The sequence below is a fragment of the Ceratotherium simum genome, chromosome 24 (assembly GCF_057802395.1).
Source record: "Ceratotherium simum simum isolate JZ-2026a chromosome 24, ASM5780239v1, whole genome shotgun sequence".
Classification (NCBI taxonomy): Eukaryota; Metazoa; Chordata; class Mammalia; order Perissodactyla; family Rhinocerotidae; genus Ceratotherium; species Ceratotherium simum.
Genome location: NC_141923.1, coordinates 33,526,507 through 33,545,687, shown reverse-complemented (window position 1 = coordinate 33,545,687; position 19,181 = coordinate 33,526,507). Strand labels below are relative to the sequence as shown.

The following is a 19,181-nucleotide window of genomic DNA, read 5'->3' as shown; positions in this document are numbered from 1 at the left end:
CTATTCTACAGCTTTATTTATTTATTTATTTTTTAAGATTTTATTTATTTATTTATGTTGCCCCCAAAGCCCCAGTAGATAGTTGTATGTCATAGCTGCACATCCTTCTAGTTGCTGTACGTGGGACGTGGCCTCAGCATGGCCGGAGAAGCGGTGCGTTGGTGCGCGCCCGGGATCCGAACCCGGGCCACCAGCAGCGGAGTGCACGCACTTAACCGCTAAGCCACGGGGCCGGCCCCTCTATGCTACAGCTTTAGAGGCTCAAGTTGGAGTCTAGGTGAAAGCTGGGGACAGAAGACTGCTACAGTCACAGCTATTTGGGGGTAGTGGGTAAGGACCCAGTGGCTGGCTCTTTTCCTGAACCCCTGGCTCATGCTCTCTGAAGACCCTCATAGCTGCTTTTCTTTTGGACTGAGACAACTCATGTTGCTGTTTGCAGTAACTCTCTTTAGAAGGGGGGCATAGGCCTGAGTCAAGGCTTCAGACGTAATTAAAGTCAGGTCTGGTTATTATCCCTGACAGAGTCTCTGGGGCATCCTTCATGAGAGTTGTAGATGGCAGGCTCCCTTATCTATTTACATAAAGCCTTATTAATGGAGAAGGAGGTGTGTATAGAATTAAAATAAAAAAGGAAATATAATCTTATAATTTGAAATACTTGTTATAAACTAGGATAAATGAAGTCAAGTGAGTTAACTAAAATATTATAGGCCCATATCATAATGTATCATCAACCCGGCTGCTTCCCTGAAGGCATGTAGAAAAAAATCCTTAAAAGTCTTGACCCCTGATTTTTTTTTTAAGATACTGGTTCCTACTCTTCTAAAGTCTTTGTCTGAACTAGAGTGGGTGGTGAGGCTAATTAACAATTATAACCCGTCCTCTCCCCAATCATTGTCAGGTACAGCCAAGTGTGGCCTCTGGGATTACAGGTGTGCCATGTTAGCCTTGATTAATTAGTCCATTTTTGAGATTCATGGCTGTCGAGTCAGAGTCAGATCCTCAGGGGCTCATCCAGCCGCTGGTGGTTGAGCAGGCCAAGCTGGGGCCCTTGACTCCTGCTGCTGCATTCCTTCTCTAGGTGGTGTATTTCTCCCTTTAAGACACATGTTCTCTGTGTTTTTTTTTTTTTTTTTTCCCTTTCTGTTAGTTGAACTTGCTCTGAGTCCAAGTGGCAAAGGCAAAGCCACACCCCGGTGTAGCAGCTCTGTGTCAACAGCTGCCTCTCTCCTCCTCTCTGCTAGAGCCTCCGAGGCAGGCGGTGGGCAGAGCCGGGGCAGTTTCTGAAAGCCCGGCTGTGCCCTACAGATCTCTAGGTAAGCCAGCGCTTGTCTCCTTGTCCTGTCGCAAGGATCTGGCTACCCAGTGCTGTTGCTGATGGCAGCTTGCTGCAGACCTTGGCATTTCCCTAGGAAGGAGTTGAAAAGCCACTTATGTGCTTATCTCTTCTGGCAGCAGAAATTCAGTTGCTAGAATTCTTTCAACTTGGTGTGTGATTATGCCTTGCTTACCAAAGTGCCTCTTTGTAACTAACTTATGGCTAAAGTTTTCACTTTACTTATGTTCTTGTTTTTTGTTTGCTTTTTATAGGTGAGTCTTCCCCTGGCTGACTTTAGACTTCTTACTTCTGGCTTTTAAATTTTTTCTTTTTAAAATAACTTTGACGGATAAAAGATGTGCCATGGCAGGATAGCACCAAAGAGCACCGCAGCGTTTGCCGTGGCCTCCGTGGGACATGGAGTGTTCCTTCCACTGGTGATCCTTAGCACCCTCCTTGGAGACGGATTTGCCTCAGGTGAGTTCCAGTCTACCTTCTGCATGTGGGAGGGAAAAGACTCAATACTGTTGTTTCTCCCGAAGGCTGGGTTAGGGGACTGTCTGTCTAGCGAGCAGTTGCAGGGAGAGCAGAGGGTGGGGGGGCTTTTGTGCTGTGGTATAGCAGGGAGCCAGTCCTGGGGATATGGCACCAAGGGGCCTAATGAGCCAGCCGGAGGAGGAGTGTGTAGGAACCTGCTGGTGATGACATTATCATCCCTCTCCCCCAAGCCGTAGTCATCAGGCAGGACAGAGTGCAGGATTCAGAGCATGATGTACGGTAAGGGTGCAGGCTGTGGAATCAGACTGCCTGTGTTCAGAGCCCAGTCCTACTTGCTGGCTCTGTGACCCTGAGCAAGTCTCTACTTCTGTAAGTCTCAGTTTCCTCAGCTGTAGAATGAGATGATAATGGTACCTACTTCATAGGGTGGTGGTAAAGACTGACCAAGATAACACAATAAGCCCTTAATGATTGTTATTTAGCTCTTTATTGTTTATTTCTTGTCTTTCTATGCTTTTTCTTAGAATGAGTTCAGAGTTGAGGTATTGCAATTTAGCGAAAGCAGGATCTGGTTGCTGACATTACGAACTCTGTCGTCTTGGACAAGCCACTTACCATTCTGTGGCTCAGTTTCTCCATCTGTCAAATGAAGGGGTTGACCTGGATAACCTTTAAGGTCACATCTAGCTCCCTCAGTCTATACTTTCGTGATTCTAAGGACTTTATGGTTGAAGATGGTGAGCTGGTGAGCAGGGGCTAGAATGCAGCAGTTAGCCTTTTTGAGTTTGTATTGTCCTTGTTGCCTTCAGTAATACTCTGAAGACCCTTTGAGGTTCTCTTCATGTGGTTCTAGACCTGATGTTGTTGTTAGAAAGGGCACATTTGGGTGTGTACCGTAGGCCTCTGGGTGATGCTACAGAACATGCCTGTATCTATAAGCTCTGGTAGGGGTCTCAGTCAATTATGATTGAGATCACCAGTAATGGTGCTCCTACCAGACTTTGGTAGATACATGTATATGGCAGTTTTCTTTGGACAGTGTTCCCTGGAGAGGGATCTCAGCTAGATTCTGGAAGGGGTCTTGGAGTGGGAGCAGTGTGGTATAGTGTGGCTCTTAGAGTCCCCATAGCTCAGTGCTATCTCTTTTATTCCCTTCCTGTCAATTCCCACTACCTATTTACCCAAAATATATAGATAATGGTGCAATCTTAACTAATCTTATTTTTTTCTTCTGAATTGTTGGGAAAAACAATTACTGATTTTTTTTGTTTCCTCATAGCCTTCCCCACCCCATATACAGAGTTTATCTTCTTCACCCCATTCTGACACTTAACCCAAACTTTTCCCATAAGCCTGAGACCTTCTTGGCTGTGAGGATCCCCTGGCACAACCAAGGGGGCCACTAGTGGTCGGTACCCCACAGTGTGGGCATCATGGTTTTATGAGGTTTCAAAGGAAAAGAAGGCTGGGCTACACCAATGTGCAACAAAATGAAGGGCCTACATTCATAGGGCCACTCCAAAGCCAGAGGAAACTTCTAGAAGTGGTAGTCACAGAACCATAAAATGTAGAGATCTTGTCTTGTTCACCACTGTATCTCTAGAGCAGAAGTTGGCAAGCTCTGGTCCATAGGCCAGATCCTACCTGCTGTCTGCTTTTGTATGTATGGCCTGTGAGCTAAGAGTGATTTTTATATTTTTAAATGGTTGGGGAAAAATCAAAAGAATAATATTTCATGATATGTAAAAATTATGTAAAACTCACATTTCAGTGTCCATAAATAAAGTTTTATTGGAACATAGCAATGTTCATTCGTGTATATATTGTCCATGGCTGCTTTTATGCTACACTGGCACAGCTGAGTAGTCGTGACATAGACTCTGTGGCCCCCAAAGCCTAAAATATTTAGACTTTAAAATAACTTGGCCCTGGCCGGCCCTGTGGCTTGGTGGTTAAGTGCGCGCGCTGCAATGCTGGTGGCCCGGGTTCGGATCCCGGGTGCGCATTGAGGCACCACTTCTCCGTCCATCCTGAGGCCGAGTCCCACGTACAGCAACTAGAAGGATGTGCAGCTATGACATACAACTATCTACTGGGGCTTTGGGGGGGAAAAATAAAATAAATAAAATCTTTAAAAAAAAATAAATAAATAAAATAAAATAACTCGGCCCTTTGTAGAAGAGGTTTGCAACCCTACCCCCAGCCCACAGAACAAACAATAAGTATGCGCATGAATGGAATGACTGTCTGAGCAGGAAGGAAGGAAGGACTGGTCAGAGCTAGGATGTACCTGAGAGGTTGTACACTTGCCCGGGGTCTTAGGGCCAGCTAATGTAGCACCAGGACCAGAACCTGGCCCAGTGCCTAATGCACTACCACAACTGGCCTCTTCCAAGATTCCACTGGGGAAGCTGTCCCTGCATGTTACATGGCAGTACTAGGGCAGAGGGTCTGCCTTTGGTGTCTGAAGTCTTTAGCCTGTTTAGCTTCATTAAGCCATCCCCTCTACACCCACCCTCCTTTTTATGGGCATCACCCCTGCCTCCTCCCATTCCCCACCCCAGTTTCCAACTGCCCACACCTTCCCAACTTTTCCATCCAATGTCTGAAATCAATTATCAGGGACTGATGGTTCCAGACTGGCTGGATAAAGGGATTATTCTTCTCCAGTGTGGAAAAGTATGTCTGTAGTGTGGGCTCAGACCAGGATGGGAAAGTTGTCTCTGTTGTTTTCTTTCCCTCGCCTGTCTGCAAAGAACCCTCCCTCTCCTGCCATGCCCACCTCCTAAGTCTTTTCTACTCCCCATAAAACATGTGTACTGGCACAGAGCAGGGTGCAGGCAGGGGAAGGGGTTTCACCATTACTTAGATCCAGTGCACTAAGTTGCTGCCAATTTTTTTACCTGTCTCTGGAGTGGCTTCTGGGGGAAGGAGGTGCCCACTCCTTGGCCTGAAACCCAGAGCACACCTTTGCCTGTCATGAGCAGCATGCCAGGCAAGCTTGCCAAGAAATCAAGCTTTCGGATACTCTGAAGTTGAGGAAAGGCAGTTCAGTTCAGGGAAGGTCCCCTATTCCTCTTCCTGCATTTCTTACCTGCTCCTGTAGCTGCCCCAGAACACCCATTCCAGAAGCATTTTTAAATGAAATGCTTTGTAAAATACACGGCCTTGTTACCCAGTGGGCTCTGGTAGACCCTGAATACGCTTGTGTGTACATGCGCATTCGTGACTGTGAGAATCCCACTGGACCTAGGTAAGTGGACATCCTCTAGGGGGCAGTTTGTCTGCATAGTCTCTGGTCATAAACACCACAGTCTTGGTTGGAATCGCTCAGATTTAGAAGAAAAGAATCATGTATGAAGAGACACTTGAGAGTTCTGGGGTAAAGTTATGTCATAGTCAGAGTTCAATTTTCCATCTTGGTTTCTCTTATCTACATCTTGGGATTTGGAGTTATAACAGAGAAGGTGTTAGAGAGGGATTGGGTCCAGCTTCCTCCTTGGTCATTCCTTTCGCAGAGATGGGGAGAATTACTGCGAGTCTCCTTTCTAGGAGTGACAAAAGGAAGCATTTCTTACTTTCTACACTTGGTCACACCATGCAGGGAAAGACCAGAATTAAAAATAAGATCTGTGCTCCTGCTATCCAACTTGCCTTTCTTTTTGTGCTGGAGAGGAATTAGGATCCCCACTGTGCAGCACCCTCTCCCAGATCTCACAACTCCTTCCCTTTACCTGTGATCTTAAGAAACTTGCTGTATGACCTTAGGCAAATCACTTGACCTCTTTGTGTCTCCTATAAAACAGAAAGAAGATCCTTAAGGATGTTAGGCTGGTGTTGTTTAGACTAATAAAAATGATCGGAAGGCACTTGGCATATAAAACCTGTGGTGTGATTCCCAAATAATAACAACAACAGAGTTGGTATGTGAACTGCTGTTGAGTCGTGCTGGGCAGGAGACTTTATGCAGATAACATCCTTTGCTTTCTTTAAACAATAAAACTGAAGGGTTGGGGATAAAGGATTGGGAGGAGGTGTCAAATTTGACCAGTTGAGGAAGGATTGATTACTTCAGAAATCCTCTTTGCCCTCCATGTTTTGTATTGTTTGATGGTCTCAACCCAACTGGCTTGCTGATTCACATAAAAAGCTTTTGATTTTTATTCTCCCCTTTCCTAAACATATGAAAAAACTCAGTATATTACCTGTTTTCGATTTTTTTCCCCCCTTAAAATGTTGCCATGACACTTTAGGCCATGTTAAAACATCACACAAGTACCTAGAGCAATTTTAAAATAGCAGGGAAAGCAGCCATCTGCATTTCTATGCAGCAGAGTGAGAAAGCCAGGCAGTTAGTGTTCATTGAAGATGGAAAATGTTGAGAACCAGGTTCTCTGGGGGATGAGGTGGCTTAGGCCCTTAACATTGCTGTGGCAGAGAGATGTTGGCAGGTGGGCCTGGCTCACCTCAGCATCTCTGAAGGGACCTGGAGTCAGAGATAATGTACACTGAGTTGAGGGGAGAGGACAGGTAGGAAAGTGATGTGTATAGAGCATCATTTATGTGTCAAGCTCTGTTATCATTCCATTTAAAGCTCTCAGAATGTCTGTGAGCTGGGTGGTCATGTAACCATTTTACAAATGAGAAACTGAGGCAGAGAGAGGTTAGATAACTTGCTCAGAGACAGACATTTATAGATGGTGAAGCTGGTTGGGATTTGTGCGCAGTCTGTCTGACTCTATTGCCCATGTTCTGCTGAGAACTATACTACCTGTGCTGAGTGACAGGCTTCTCAGAGAGCTGTTTCTTGTGTTGCCCTATTGGAGCACTCAGATCAACCTTCAGAGGATTTTTTTTTTTTTTTTTTAAATTTTTGGGGAGGAAGATCAGCCCTGTGCTAACATCTGCCAATCCTCTTCTTTTTTTGCTGAGGAAAACTGGCCCTGGGCTAACATCCGTGCCCATCTTCCCCCACTTTATGTGGGACGCCGCCACAGCATGGCTTGCCAAGCAGTGCGTCGGTGCGCGCCCGGGATCCTAACCGGCGAACCCCAGGCCGCTGCAGTGGAGTGCACGCACTTAACCGCTTGCGCCACTGGGCCGGTCCCCAGAGGGTTATTTTGACAGAGGAAGAAAGACACTGTTTTCTCTCCTGGATAAAGGATGCAGGAGTGATCTCTCGGTTACCAGGTTTCCCTCTGTGGTTGTTTCTGTTCTCATCTACAATGGTGCTTGGTTGTTTAGTTTTCAGTTTAGGCACAAGGTTTGCCAAGGCAGTTCTATTCTTGGAAAGGAACAATAGGGACCACAATAAATTGCTAAATGAGGATGTAGTTCCCAAAACATCCGCAGAGCATCTTCCTGTCAGCTGCAAACCCTCCTGATGAAGTGATGTAATCTGTCTATGGTATAATTACCTGTGACTATAAAAAGACTTGAGGATTGTGGTAGGAGGCTGGATGGGTTGTTATAGGGCTTGTTGAACCATGGAGTCATGAAAGACATTGAGAAATTACCCTCTGCAGGCTAATTGTTGTGTCATGTTGAGAACATTGCAAACACATGGTATGAGCCTTGCACTGTAACTTTTGAACAAAAGGAACCAGGAGTCCACCAGAATGAACACCTAAGTGGGTCTCAGTTGGGTTACAGCCCTCATTAAACACAGATTCCACCTGCCAAGCAGAGGTGCCCCACTACCCTGGCCTAACTTGCAAGCTTGGAGGTTAACCTTCTTAGCTGCACAATTCTCTTTGCAAAAGGAGGTCACGGGGTGCTAATAAAACAAATGAGGATTAGCACTCAAAGCCGTTAATTATTCTAGGTAAGTTTGTGGATGAACTCTGTTTTCACCACCTCTTCCCCACTGGGAGATTCCTTTCCTCCTCGTCACTCAGGAGCTTGAGCCTGCAGAGGGTGCGAGCAGCCCTCCCATTCCAGGTGGCTGGTGCTGGTATGGCTGGCTGCCTGGGTTGTGACCAGATCAGGAGTGACCTTGGCCCGCTTTGTGTTTAGCTTTGGGGCCCAGAGGAACAGCAGCATTTAGAGACAGTCTCTCCATGGTGCAGGATGAATGAGGGGTACTGGCTGCTGACTTCTCCCAGCCCTGTCCACCTACCTCACCTTAAGCTAACCTAAAGCATGAAATCTGAATTCACTGGAAGGTGAGGGTGAGATTATAACTATTAAAAAAAGGATTTCCCTAGGATTTCTTCACTTAGCTGTCTCTTGTCAGGTGGAATAGGATTCAATTCATAAACACCTTAAAATAGCAGATACCACCTGTGGCTCTCAAGGAGTCACTGAGGTTACTAGGACACCTCGGTATAATATGTAACTATCATTGTGCTCCAACTCTGCCCCTTGTTTTTTTAGAGAAGCATGTAGTCTGATTAAAAGCATGGACTCTGGAGTCAGATTTCCTGTGTTTGAGTACTGGCCCTACCCTACCTACCTGTGTTACCTTGGATAACTTTCCTGACCTCACTGTGGATGTTTCCCTAGAGTGGGGATGATAACAGTGCCTACTTTGTAAGATTGTTGTGAGGGTTAAATAAGATAGTATATGTAAAGCACATAGGACATGGCCTGCCATACAAAGAAGTAATTCCCAGGTTGGAAGATCAGATTCTAGCACCTACACAGCCTACACTTGTGATGCCACACCTGATTAGTTCAGACAGATTCAGGGTTGGAAGGTGCTCCTTATTTCTTCCTTATCTCTTGGATTCTGTTTGATTTAATTCAATACTTACTAAGTAGAGTTAGATACATACTGCATGAGTTATTCATAATTCATATGTCCCTAATTCTCAGGTACCGCATGTTGGCATCCCCCATACGAAGACAAGTAGAAAAAAGCAGTAATAGCCCTTTGCGATGTTGGTGCTGGGGGATCAGCTAGGTAACCACACAGTAAGCCATTCCTTTCGGTGATGCTGTCTTGGCATTTCAGAGCCAGGGTTTCTCAAAGCTGCTATTTGTTAGGAACTTTTGGAGTCATTTTTGAAACTTTTCAAATTTGAGAATGGCAAGGGTTTGTTTTTTTAAAGACAAATTTCATTTCATCAGCACTGTGATGTGATTGAAGGATTATATTTTGAAAGATTCCTAAACATATCTGGGAGAATACAACCTTAGAATTAAAAAATAAGAACTCTCAATTAACAAGACAGGAAACAACATGTGTTGGAGAGGATGTGGAGAGAAGGGAACTCTCATACACTGCTGGCGGGAGTGCAAACTGGTCCAGCCACTATGGAAAACAGTATGGAGATTCCTCAAAAAATCAAAGATAGAACTACCATATGATCCAGCTATTCCACTGTTGGGTATTTATCCAAAGAACTTGAAAACACCAATTTGCAAAGGTACATGCACCCCTGTGTTCATTGCAGCGTTATTCACAATAGCCAAGACTTGGAAGCAACCTAAGTGCCCATCAAGGGACGAATGGATAAAGAAGCTGTGGTATATATACACAATGGAATAGTACTCAGCCATAAGAAACGATGAAATCCAGCCATTTGTGACAACATGGATGGACATTGAGGGTATAATGCAAAGTGAAATAAGTCAGAGGGAGAAGGTCAAATACCGTATGATTTCCTTCATTAAGTAGTAGATAATAACAACAATAAACAAACACATAGGGACAGAGATTAGATTGGTGGTTACCAGAGGGGAAGTGGGGAGGGAGGAGGGTGAAAGGGATAATTGGGTACATGTGTGTGGTGATGGGTTGTAATTAGTATTTTGGTGGTGAACATGATGTAATCTATGCAGAAATAGAAGTACAATGATGTACACCTGAAATTTTTACAATGTTATAAACCAATGTTACTGCAATAAACAAAAAATTAAAAAAAAAAAAAAAATAAGAACTCTCTTGGGCCAGCCCGTGGCGTAGCAGTTAAGTGTGCGCACTCTGCTGCTGGCAGCCTGGGTTCGGATCCCGGGTGTGTACCAACACACCACTTGTCAGGCCATGCTGTGGCAGCATCCCATGTAGAGTGGAGGAAGATGGGCACGGATGTTAGCTCAGGGCCAGTCTTCCTCAGCAAAAAGAGGAGGATTGGCATGGTTGTTAGCTCAGGGCTGATCTTCCTTGTGTGTACGCGCGCGCGCGCACACACACAAGAAATAAATAAATATTTAAAAAAAAAAACTCTCATCTTGTCTCTATTTGGTAGTCCTTTTGCTTCCTCCTACTTTTCTTAACTGTACTACTTGACAGCATTTCTTCTTGTAAGAGCCTTTTCCTACTCAGATTCATTTGCTTCCCCAGAGAGGAAGATTTTTCCCTTGTTTAACTTCTTTGACTTGTTGGCTTTGCCAGTATCCAAATCTTTTTTTTTTTAATACAGTGGGTTTTTTTTTGAGGAAGATTGGCCCTGTGCTAACATCTGTTGCCAATCTTCCTCTTTTTTCTTTTTTCTCCCCGAAGCCCCAGTACACAGTTGTGTATCATAGTTGTAGAGCTGTAGCTCTTCTATATGGGACGCCAACTCAGCATGGCTTGATGAGCGATGAGTAGGTCTGCACCCAGGATCCAAACCAGCGAACCCCGGGCTGCCGAAGCAGAACACACGAACTTAACCACTTCGCCACTGGGCCTGCCCCTCCAAATCTTTTAAAGTATAATTGTTTAATCATTAAAACATCTGAGATATAGTACAGAGAAGAGAAACAGATTCTCTTCAAGATTTCTTCTTTGCAAAGCTTTTTTGTCTTCTTTTTTTTTTTTTTTTTGTGAGGGAGATCAGCCCTGAGCTAACATCCATGCCAATCCTCCTCTTTTTGCTGAGGAAGACTGGCTCTGAGCTAACATCTATTGCCAGTCCTGCTCCTTTTTTTCCCCAAAGCCCCAGTAGATGGTTGTATGTCATAGCTGCACATCCTTCTAGTTGCTGTATGTGGGACGCGGCCTCAGCATGGCCGGAGAAGCGGTGTGTCGGTGCGCGCCCGGGATCTGAACCCGGGCTGCCAGCAGCAGAGCGCGCGCACTTAACCGCTAAGCCATGGGGCCGGCCCAGCTTTTTTGTCTTTTTAAATTCACAGGAGTATTCTAGGCATTTCAACCCAAGAGGAGAAATGTGTTTCAGGAAGTTACGGCCAAGTACAAGCAGGATTATAAAATAATTCTGTTGTAGCCTTTGTTATTCAGAATAACAAGCAACACTTTCTGAAACACAAAGGGCCTAGTGATCAGTTCTTCCTGTGCAGTAGACACATGTCTACTTGGGAGAAGGCGGAACCCTTGTGTTTATTGTCGCTGGCTTCAGTTCTGACAGTTTGGCCTTGTTGACTCTGGCAATGGTGGGAGGCACAAGAGAATGTCGTCGAGATTGTCACACACCAGATGAGGACTGAGTGGGCATGAGGAGCTGCCTGTCAGTATTTACTGATCACTGGTCTCGGCACAGCGAGGTGCAGGGGCAGACAGGAGAGAAGCCTGGGATGTTTCTGCTTCCCGGTTGATCTAATTACTTTGGAGGCCCAATTGCAAAGCACCCAGTAGTATCTCGAGCCAGTGCAGCGCTCCTGAGGCTCCTGATAACCATGCATAGTTGCTCAAAATTGCTGACTTGGGCCATGAAGTTAGCTGGTGACTTCAGTAGGCTGTGTGGCTCTCTGCTTTATACCCCTCACACAGTAGACCCCTTCAGTCTTTGCTCTTACAGGTCTTCTCCTATACATGTGTCTCTCAGTCTTAGTTCTTGGTTTTGTAAGGGTTTGCACATAAGCTCTTGAAGGCAGGGACAGAGTTCTTTATGTGTTGCTCCTTTGCTATAACCAGGCCAGTGATCACCCCAGGTAGACCCAACAAGCACATCCTGGGGAAGGTACTGTGTTGGGGGGAGGTCACTTCCGGCAGGATTCTGCAGAATCATAGCCCTTCCTGTATGTGAGGACAAGGAGGACAAATTCATGGCCCTGTGAGTAACAGTAGCCATGGGGCCTCCTCACTGATTTATGGTTCCCCATAATATTCTGTCCTCAGCCTTCTGGCGAGTCAAGAAGCATATGAAGGGCCGGCCTTGTGGCTTAGCGGTTAAGTGCGCGCGCTCCCCTGCTGGCGGCCCGGGTTCAGATCCCGGCGCGCACTGCTTCTCTGGCCATGCTGAGGCCGCGTCCCACATACAGCAACTAGAAGGATGTGCAGCTATGACATACAACTATCTACTGGGGCTTTGGGGGGAAAAATAAATAAATAAAATCTTTAAAAAAAAAAAAAAGAAGCATATGAAAGTGTCTTCGTGCCTCAGGGGGTGCAGGTGGTGGGGCTTTTTTGAGGGGAAAGGAGTGGGACGAGGAAGCTTCCCAGAAGAGTTCATCGCTTGTGTGCTAATGGTTCAGATTGGGTGAGGATCTTTGAACTCAGTGTGAGTCCCCTTAGGTGATGAGAAGGTAGGAAAGGTAGGCTTTCTTTACCTGTGGGGAGTGAAGGTCGTGTGGAGGAATGCATGTGAAAACCATGCTGGCTCTAAAACATATCCTGACATTGGAGAGGTGCTGGGGAAGGGCAGCTTGAATGGGTTTGGCTTCCCTTCCTCCCTGACATCTGCCTCACCTCTGTCCTTCAAGTCAAGGCTAAGGGGATTCCTTTTTCCCTTTTCTGTGAACATTAGCACCTTCAAGCCTATTCGCACCCTCTTCTTCCAGTGGCTAGATTCCTGTGGCCGTAATCCTGCTTCTGTTCTCCCTCCCATACTTCTCTTCATCCTTCAAGATCCAGTTCACAGTCACCTCCTCTGTGAGATACCACCCATCCTCTTACCACTAGAATTACTAGGGTCTGAAGGAAGGAGAGTAGGCTTTGTGTGTATTTCTTGAATGGAATTAGCAGGAGCTCCTAGTCTTAGTCCTTTCTCTTGAGAGGATGTCAGAGGGGTTTTCCTATGAACAGGATTCCATTTCGTAGAATCTTTTTTTTTTGTGAGGAAGATCAGCCCTGAGCTAACATCCATGCTAATCCTCTTCTTTTTGCTGACGAAGACCGGCTCTGAGCTAACATCTATTGCCAATCCTCCTCCTTCCCCCCCCCCCAAGCCCCAGTAGATAGTTGTATGTCATAGTTGCACATCCTTCTAGTTGCTGTACGTGGGACGCGGCCTCAGCATGGCTAGAGAAGCGGTACGTTTGTGCGCGTCCAGGATCTGAACCTGGGCCGCCAGTAGCGGAGCGCGCGCACTTAACCGCTAAGCCACGGGGTCGGCCCTCATTTCCTAGAATCTTGACTGTCTTTGCTTTGAAGGGATTGGACAGTTTGTTAAGCTTTCTGGGAATTGCAACTTTGGGAAACTTGAATCCTTTGTTCTGCAGATCATGATACATAAACCCTATGGACTTGCTCCAAACCCTGGCTTCCGAGGGTTGCCAGGGTTGCTGTGGGACAGATTGGGTTTAGTATTTTCATAAGCAGCAGTAACTCGTTTAGCAAGTACGTGTTGACGTAAGGTGGGCAGGGAGGACAGCAGGAGATACATAATGTCGTGGAAGGCTTTCTGGGACCAGGTCCTGGACTGGATCTTGATGGGAGTTATCACATGTAGTTTGGTCCTCACAGGAAGCCTGTGAGAGGAAGACAGCTGCAGCCAGGAGCAGTATTCTACACCAGGAGGAATGCAGAGCTGATGGTTCAGCACTCTGATTCATTCACAATTAGTTGTTGAGCTCCTGCTGGGTGCCAAGAATGTGCCAGCTACAATTCTGTATGATACATGTTATGGTCAGGGAAGTCATTGCACTACATTGGAATACACGTAGGAGGGGCTCCTGACTCAGATTGGGATGGGCTTGGAAGTCTTCTCTGAGGGAGCAAAGTCTACACTGAGACCTGAAGGCAAGTAGGAGCTAGTAAGTAGGGACAAGATGGCACAGTAAGGTTAAGAATGCAGTCTCTTGGGCCAGACAGGCTGGTTTGAGTTCTAGTTCTGCCACTAACATGTTGCATAATTTTGAGCAAGTTTCTCAGAGTCCATGTCCCTCAATTTTCATATGTGTGAAATTGGGATGATAACATACTTATAGGGTTGATGATAACATAACATATAGGGTTGTGGTGTTATCATCAATGTTGTCATTATGCGCCTCGCCAGTGGCAGGTACAGCCAGCATGTTGGGGGCAGTCTGGACGGAGGAGAGGGAGAGAGTATACTGTCTGCTCTGCTCACCTTGACTCTTTCTTTGGAACTTGCCATGTCACTTCCGTTGAAACTTTGGAAGTCCAGTACACTCTGTCCCCCAAACTGGTTTGCCTCTCTCCCTGGTGGATGAATGAGTGGTCTCCTCTACTTTGGTGGAGTATATTTGGAAGCTGGGGCTTCAGAAAAGAAAAATAAATAGAGTCTAGCCTTAGCCTGAGAGTTCAGAGATTTGGGCTGAACATCACCAAAAGCACAGTTTGGGAGAAGCACCCAAAGGGGTGAGATGATGCTGGTGGAGGCAGGTGCCTTTTCCTAGCTGTTGTCAGAGTTGAGGAAAAGGAGGAAGGAGGAAGGGGGAGGTGAGGAATAAGCTTGGTGCTGGAGTGTCCTAAGGATCAAAGAGTTAAAGAAAAAACAAACACCAGTTAATGGATTAAGGGTTGGATGAGTCTAAACTGGGAAATAAGGAGGGCTACAAGAGGATGCTGATTTTGGTACAAGTTGTGGAGAAGATTTGGGATGAGAAGATTTGGGATGAGAAGAATGGCAGTCAGGCTCCTATTTGCCCATGGGAACAGGAAGTGACTGGCTAAGTGAGGCTGCCCTTCCAGCCTGCCTGAGGGGAGGGCGTCACTCAGGACAGACCCTTCATCCTCTGCCTCAGCCCAGCCAGCCCATGGGAGGTGTGTGTGACAAGGACTCCTTGTTTCAGCCTGTCTGATGCACTGCACCGGGTCCCAGGTGGGTCTTCTCACGTCAGGAATTCCACAGGGAGGCTGGAGGGTGTGGGAGGTTCCTAATTGATTGGGAAGGGACAAGAGTGGCGAAGCTGGCATCTGAGGCAGGCAGGTATATTCCAGGACTCATCGTCTTGTGTCAGGCTGGGGTAATTGGAGATGTTGGAGTGAGGACTGTCTGTGATTTGATGTGTTTGGGGGTGTTGTGACTTCAGTAGAGATGTGTCTCGAGTTTCTTTAGAGTGATTTTCAGCAGAGGAACCCGTTCTCCGCACTGTTGTTCTCAGTACCCTGTTAGGCTGTTTAGAGGCTTTTTGGTCCCTTTCCCTGGCATTCAGAAATTCTGTTACCAGTAACAGCAGACCCTGGCCTTGCAGGAATAATTAAGATTGTGAATAATAGGATTAAGTGAGATAATATATGTAAGAGTGCTGAGTAAACAGTAAAAGTCAATTCCAATGGAAGAGATTATTATAATGCTCTTTTTTTTAAGTCAGCATCTCTTTTCTGAATTGCTCAAAGCACTTAGTTAACACTAACTGGTTAATCCTTTATCCATCCCTGGCCAGGAGGCTGGCATTTAATAGTCTGCTTTATGTATAAGACCAAACTAAAGTTTCCAACAGAACCCCAAGTCTTGAGTTTGAAGCCCAAATCTATGGAGTCTTAAATCTAAAGCTTGGACCTCTGAATGTGATAATGCCTCATTCCTGGGAATAAAGAAGGTGAGAGGAGAGAGGGAGAGATCTTTAAAAAAAAATTGTTTTTTCACAGACAACTGGTCATGTCAGACAAGGGTGCCATAGTCAGGATTTTGAGAGACCTGGAAATCTGACATCCATTTTCCTCTGACAAGTCACAGAGTCCCTATTGGGAGTGAGGGCCTGGTATAAGCTGGAGAAGCACAAGGCTAATCAGAATAGGTTTGAGGCAAAAAACAGGGAAGCAGAGAGGGATCTGGCGGATTTCTTAATTCTGTGCTGTTCAGACTATGGTTGGTGGTATCTAAGGTGCCAGATTCTGCACCACACTGCCAACTTCCTGGCACACACCAGTGGAAACGCTTGCCCCCCTGATGTGTCCCAGAAAGTCTCAGGGGACCCACAGCAGGAGCTTGTTGTATTCTGCAGGTCCCATGGGGAAACCCCATGGAGGTGGGTTCAGGAACCTCCCTGAGTGTCTGGCCCAGGCCAGTTTTCCTGCAGAGCAAGTACTGCAGCCTACATTTGGTGGGATGGCTTCTGGGCAGATCAACCTCATGTCAGCCTCCAGTGGGGGAGAGGCCTAGGCCTCTTGGCCCACCTTTGACCCTTCTGAACGGTGGTAAAGAGAGATTCTGTTTTGTCCACATTACTAGGTAAAGCCCTTCAGGGTCATTAGGCCCTTTCTCCCCAAGCCTTTGCTTTCCTGCTTCTGGTCATGGCTTAAGGGACAGTTTGAGTACTTTCTTGCACAAGGTCTTGAACCCTGGAACAGGAGAAGGATATGCTGAGTTAGGAAGCTCCTCCTTCCTCCACTGGCAGCTATGTGGCCTCCTAGGCTTGAAATTCTACGGGTCATTCAGATGTGCTAGTTCAGAGTCACATGCTTGTGAGAGAACCAACATGCTGAACCTTATAGGTTATGTGCACTATTGGGTCTCAAATCTGAGCGTGCATCACAGTCCACTGGAGGGTCCAGATTACTGGGCCCCACCTTCGGAGTTTCTGATTTAGCAGGTCTAGGACGAGGCCTGAGAATTTGCATTTCTACTAACTTCTTACATGCTGCTGCTGCTGATCTGGGGACCACACTTTGAGAACCACTGATTTACAATTGGGGTGAACAGGCTCATCTGACCCTTTTTGGAGCAAATTTTGGTGAGGTGGGAACAGAGGGATGGAGAGGTCTTGAACCTGCTGGGGGAGAGGTAGTTCAGAAATTGATGTTGCAGGTGGACCAGTCTAATTTGAAAACTGGGAAAAGGTTAAATGGTTAAGGGAGAATACTGGCAGGTCTTTCTCTTACCTTCTCCCAACTGGCTCTGCTCTTTGCCAACTATCCTGCGGAGAGAGGAGCCAGACCTGGTAAGCCCCTGGCGTCTCCTGCCTCCACTTTCTTATTCTGCCTTGTTAGGCAGCAGTGAGCTCTGAAAGTCTGTATTTTGGGAAGTCTTTTCACAGCTTGACGTCTGTGGTATAAAGAGCAGGGCCCTGAGTTAGGGTTCCCGAGCATCAGCCCCAGCACCACCTCTAATGAGCAGTAACTGAAGGCCCCTCACTTTGCTCAAAGGTGAAGTGAGGGTTGGACTAGCTCCCCAGGGCCCTTTGAGCTCTGATGTCTTGGATTCTTTAATGCCTCCTCTGATAGCTTCCTCCCCCAGGGTCAGGAACTTCTACTTGTTTTTTATTTTGTGTGTGTGTGAGAACTTCAGTTGATAAGCAGTACTGAATCAGAATCCCATCCAGAGACTGGCTTAGAGAAAGTGAAACTAGAGAAAAGTTTGGGAGTTGGAATAACTTTTCTTTTTAGAGAGTCTCTGGCCTCTGCAGTTATGCTGCTTCCATAAAACCGGTGTCCAGAGAGGAATGACTTAGCATCCTTATTGGGTCCTGATCCGTTACACTAGGTCATCACACTTGACTGCAAGGTTTCAGGGGTTGTCTGCTGAGTTCTAGTTTCCAGGGTGCTCAGGATTGTTAACTTCCACTTTCTCCACTGCCTGCCACAGTGCTCATGGTAGGTCTGTGTAAATATTTCCTGGGTGGATGGAATAGAGGGTTGTATCCATGTACATCTTTTCCTTTCCTTCAGTTTCTGTCTTCCTTCTTCTTAAGTTTGTATAATTGTCCTCCTTTGCCCTCCTTCCTTCCTTCTCCCCTCCTTCCCATTCTTCCTCCCTCTCCTTCCTTTGTAGTCATTTTAACTCCTCTGCACTCTGGCAGAGCTGGCCATCAATGTTTGTACATTGAGTGTGTTAGGGGTTGGGGTGTGCCCGAAGAGATCACAAAAGACCCTACTTAAGCCGTCTGTGTGAGGGGCACACCCAGAGCTGCCCAGTCTTTTCCTTTTGCCTTTTCTCTTCTGCCCACGTTGTCTAGCTGTGAGTTACAGAATGTTTTCACTCTCCTAGGGGAGTTTGCTGTTCTGCAGATTGAATTTGACCCTGTTTTCAGCCTTTATGTGCTGCTGTTTGTATTGGCAGGCTAAAGGACTCCTGGCTTGGAGAGAATTTGCACGTCCTGCCTCAAAACTATTGTCTGGCCCTGTCTTTCCAGCCTCTGTCTGAAGGGGCAAAAGGAAGATTTCCCAGCCTTGCTTAATTGTCACTTATCCCCTCTGATCCTGCCTGGGCAGCTTTTAGGCAACTCAAGCACTGACTAGCCCGAGGTATTCGTTGAAATGGAAAAATTGAGGTTGATTTAATTCATTTTAAGTGAAATCACCAGCCTTTTGATGATTCCATTAATTTCCTCCCTTTGGAACACCCTCCTGTTAGCAGTAATTGGAAGTCTGACTCTGTTTCTTGTTTCCCCCTGCTACCCTGCTTTAATCTGTGGCAGCTGGATACCGCACTCTGCTTTTTCATTTACTGGAAGAGCAGTTTGAAGCTGATTTTAATGACTGGCTTTGACAGTGCTTCCAGAAGCTGAGACGGCTGTTGTGCTTAGGTTCATACCCACTCGGGGACCTCAGTCTTGCTCACCTTGCTCCTGTAAAACTCTACTTAGTTCTTGGTGTGTGGGTGGGAAGGAGTCCCCAGGAGAAGGCTCGCTTGTCCCAGGCAGTCTATGCAAGCTTTTCATCACTCAACATTTATGGACTTCCTGGGGTGTGCCAGGCACTGTTCTAGTTATTGAGTGTTTCCCTGGCACCTCCTCCCTGCCCTGGTGGAAGTGCAGAGGCCTAGGTGGGTGAGGTTCCAGCAGGGTGGTGGCCACCCACAGACGCTGGGAACTGTAGTCTCTGAGGCTTGCTTTTTCTGTGTTTTTATAGTTGCAATGCCTATTTCAGTGCTTTCCCTTTCTTGGCTCTAAAGAAGAATAAAGAATATGAACCACCTCTTGAGATCAGAGAAATAATGGGTAGCAATAGCTTTAATGGCTTACCACTACTGGCAATTGACAAGATATAAGGCACTTTCTTCTATGTCTTGTCATATTGATGTCCTCACAATAAACTTACCACAGCCGGTAAAGGATAAAGCTGGGATTTGAATCCAAGGCCTCCCATTGCAAATCAAATACTTTTTGCACTACAATGTGTGTGTGTGTGTGTGTGTGTGTGTGTTTAACACTGACTTACCCATGCCATTGTCTTTGGCATTATTTCAACCACTTAAGTGTTAAGAAGCGATTATGTATGCACTGGGCCCTCTGCCAGGAACCGAGGGCCTCACAGTCTAATCGGGGGGAAAACATAAGAGAGTACATCTTTGTTCCCCTTGAGTGGTTCAGGTACTGAGTGCTATTAGAAAGAAGAGAATTAACCCTGACATCA

At 46.3% G+C, this 19,181-nt stretch overlaps 1 protein-coding gene across 4 annotated transcripts in view; it reads left to right on the top strand.

Moving 5' to 3' along the window:
* Nucleotides 1-19,181, top strand: part of SUSD6 (sushi domain containing 6) — a 101,677-nt gene that overhangs the window by 45,191 nt on the left and 37,305 nt on the right. For all 4 annotated transcript variants that reach the window (XM_087448322.1, XM_087448320.1, XM_087448321.1 and 1 more), the window contains exon 2: nucleotides 1,591-1,795. In XM_087448322.1, the coding sequence (XP_087304448.1) occupies nucleotides 1,675-1,795 (121 nt within the window). In that variant the 5' untranslated portion in view covers nucleotides 1,591-1,674. The remainder of the gene's footprint in view (nucleotides 1-1,590; nucleotides 1,796-19,181) is intronic.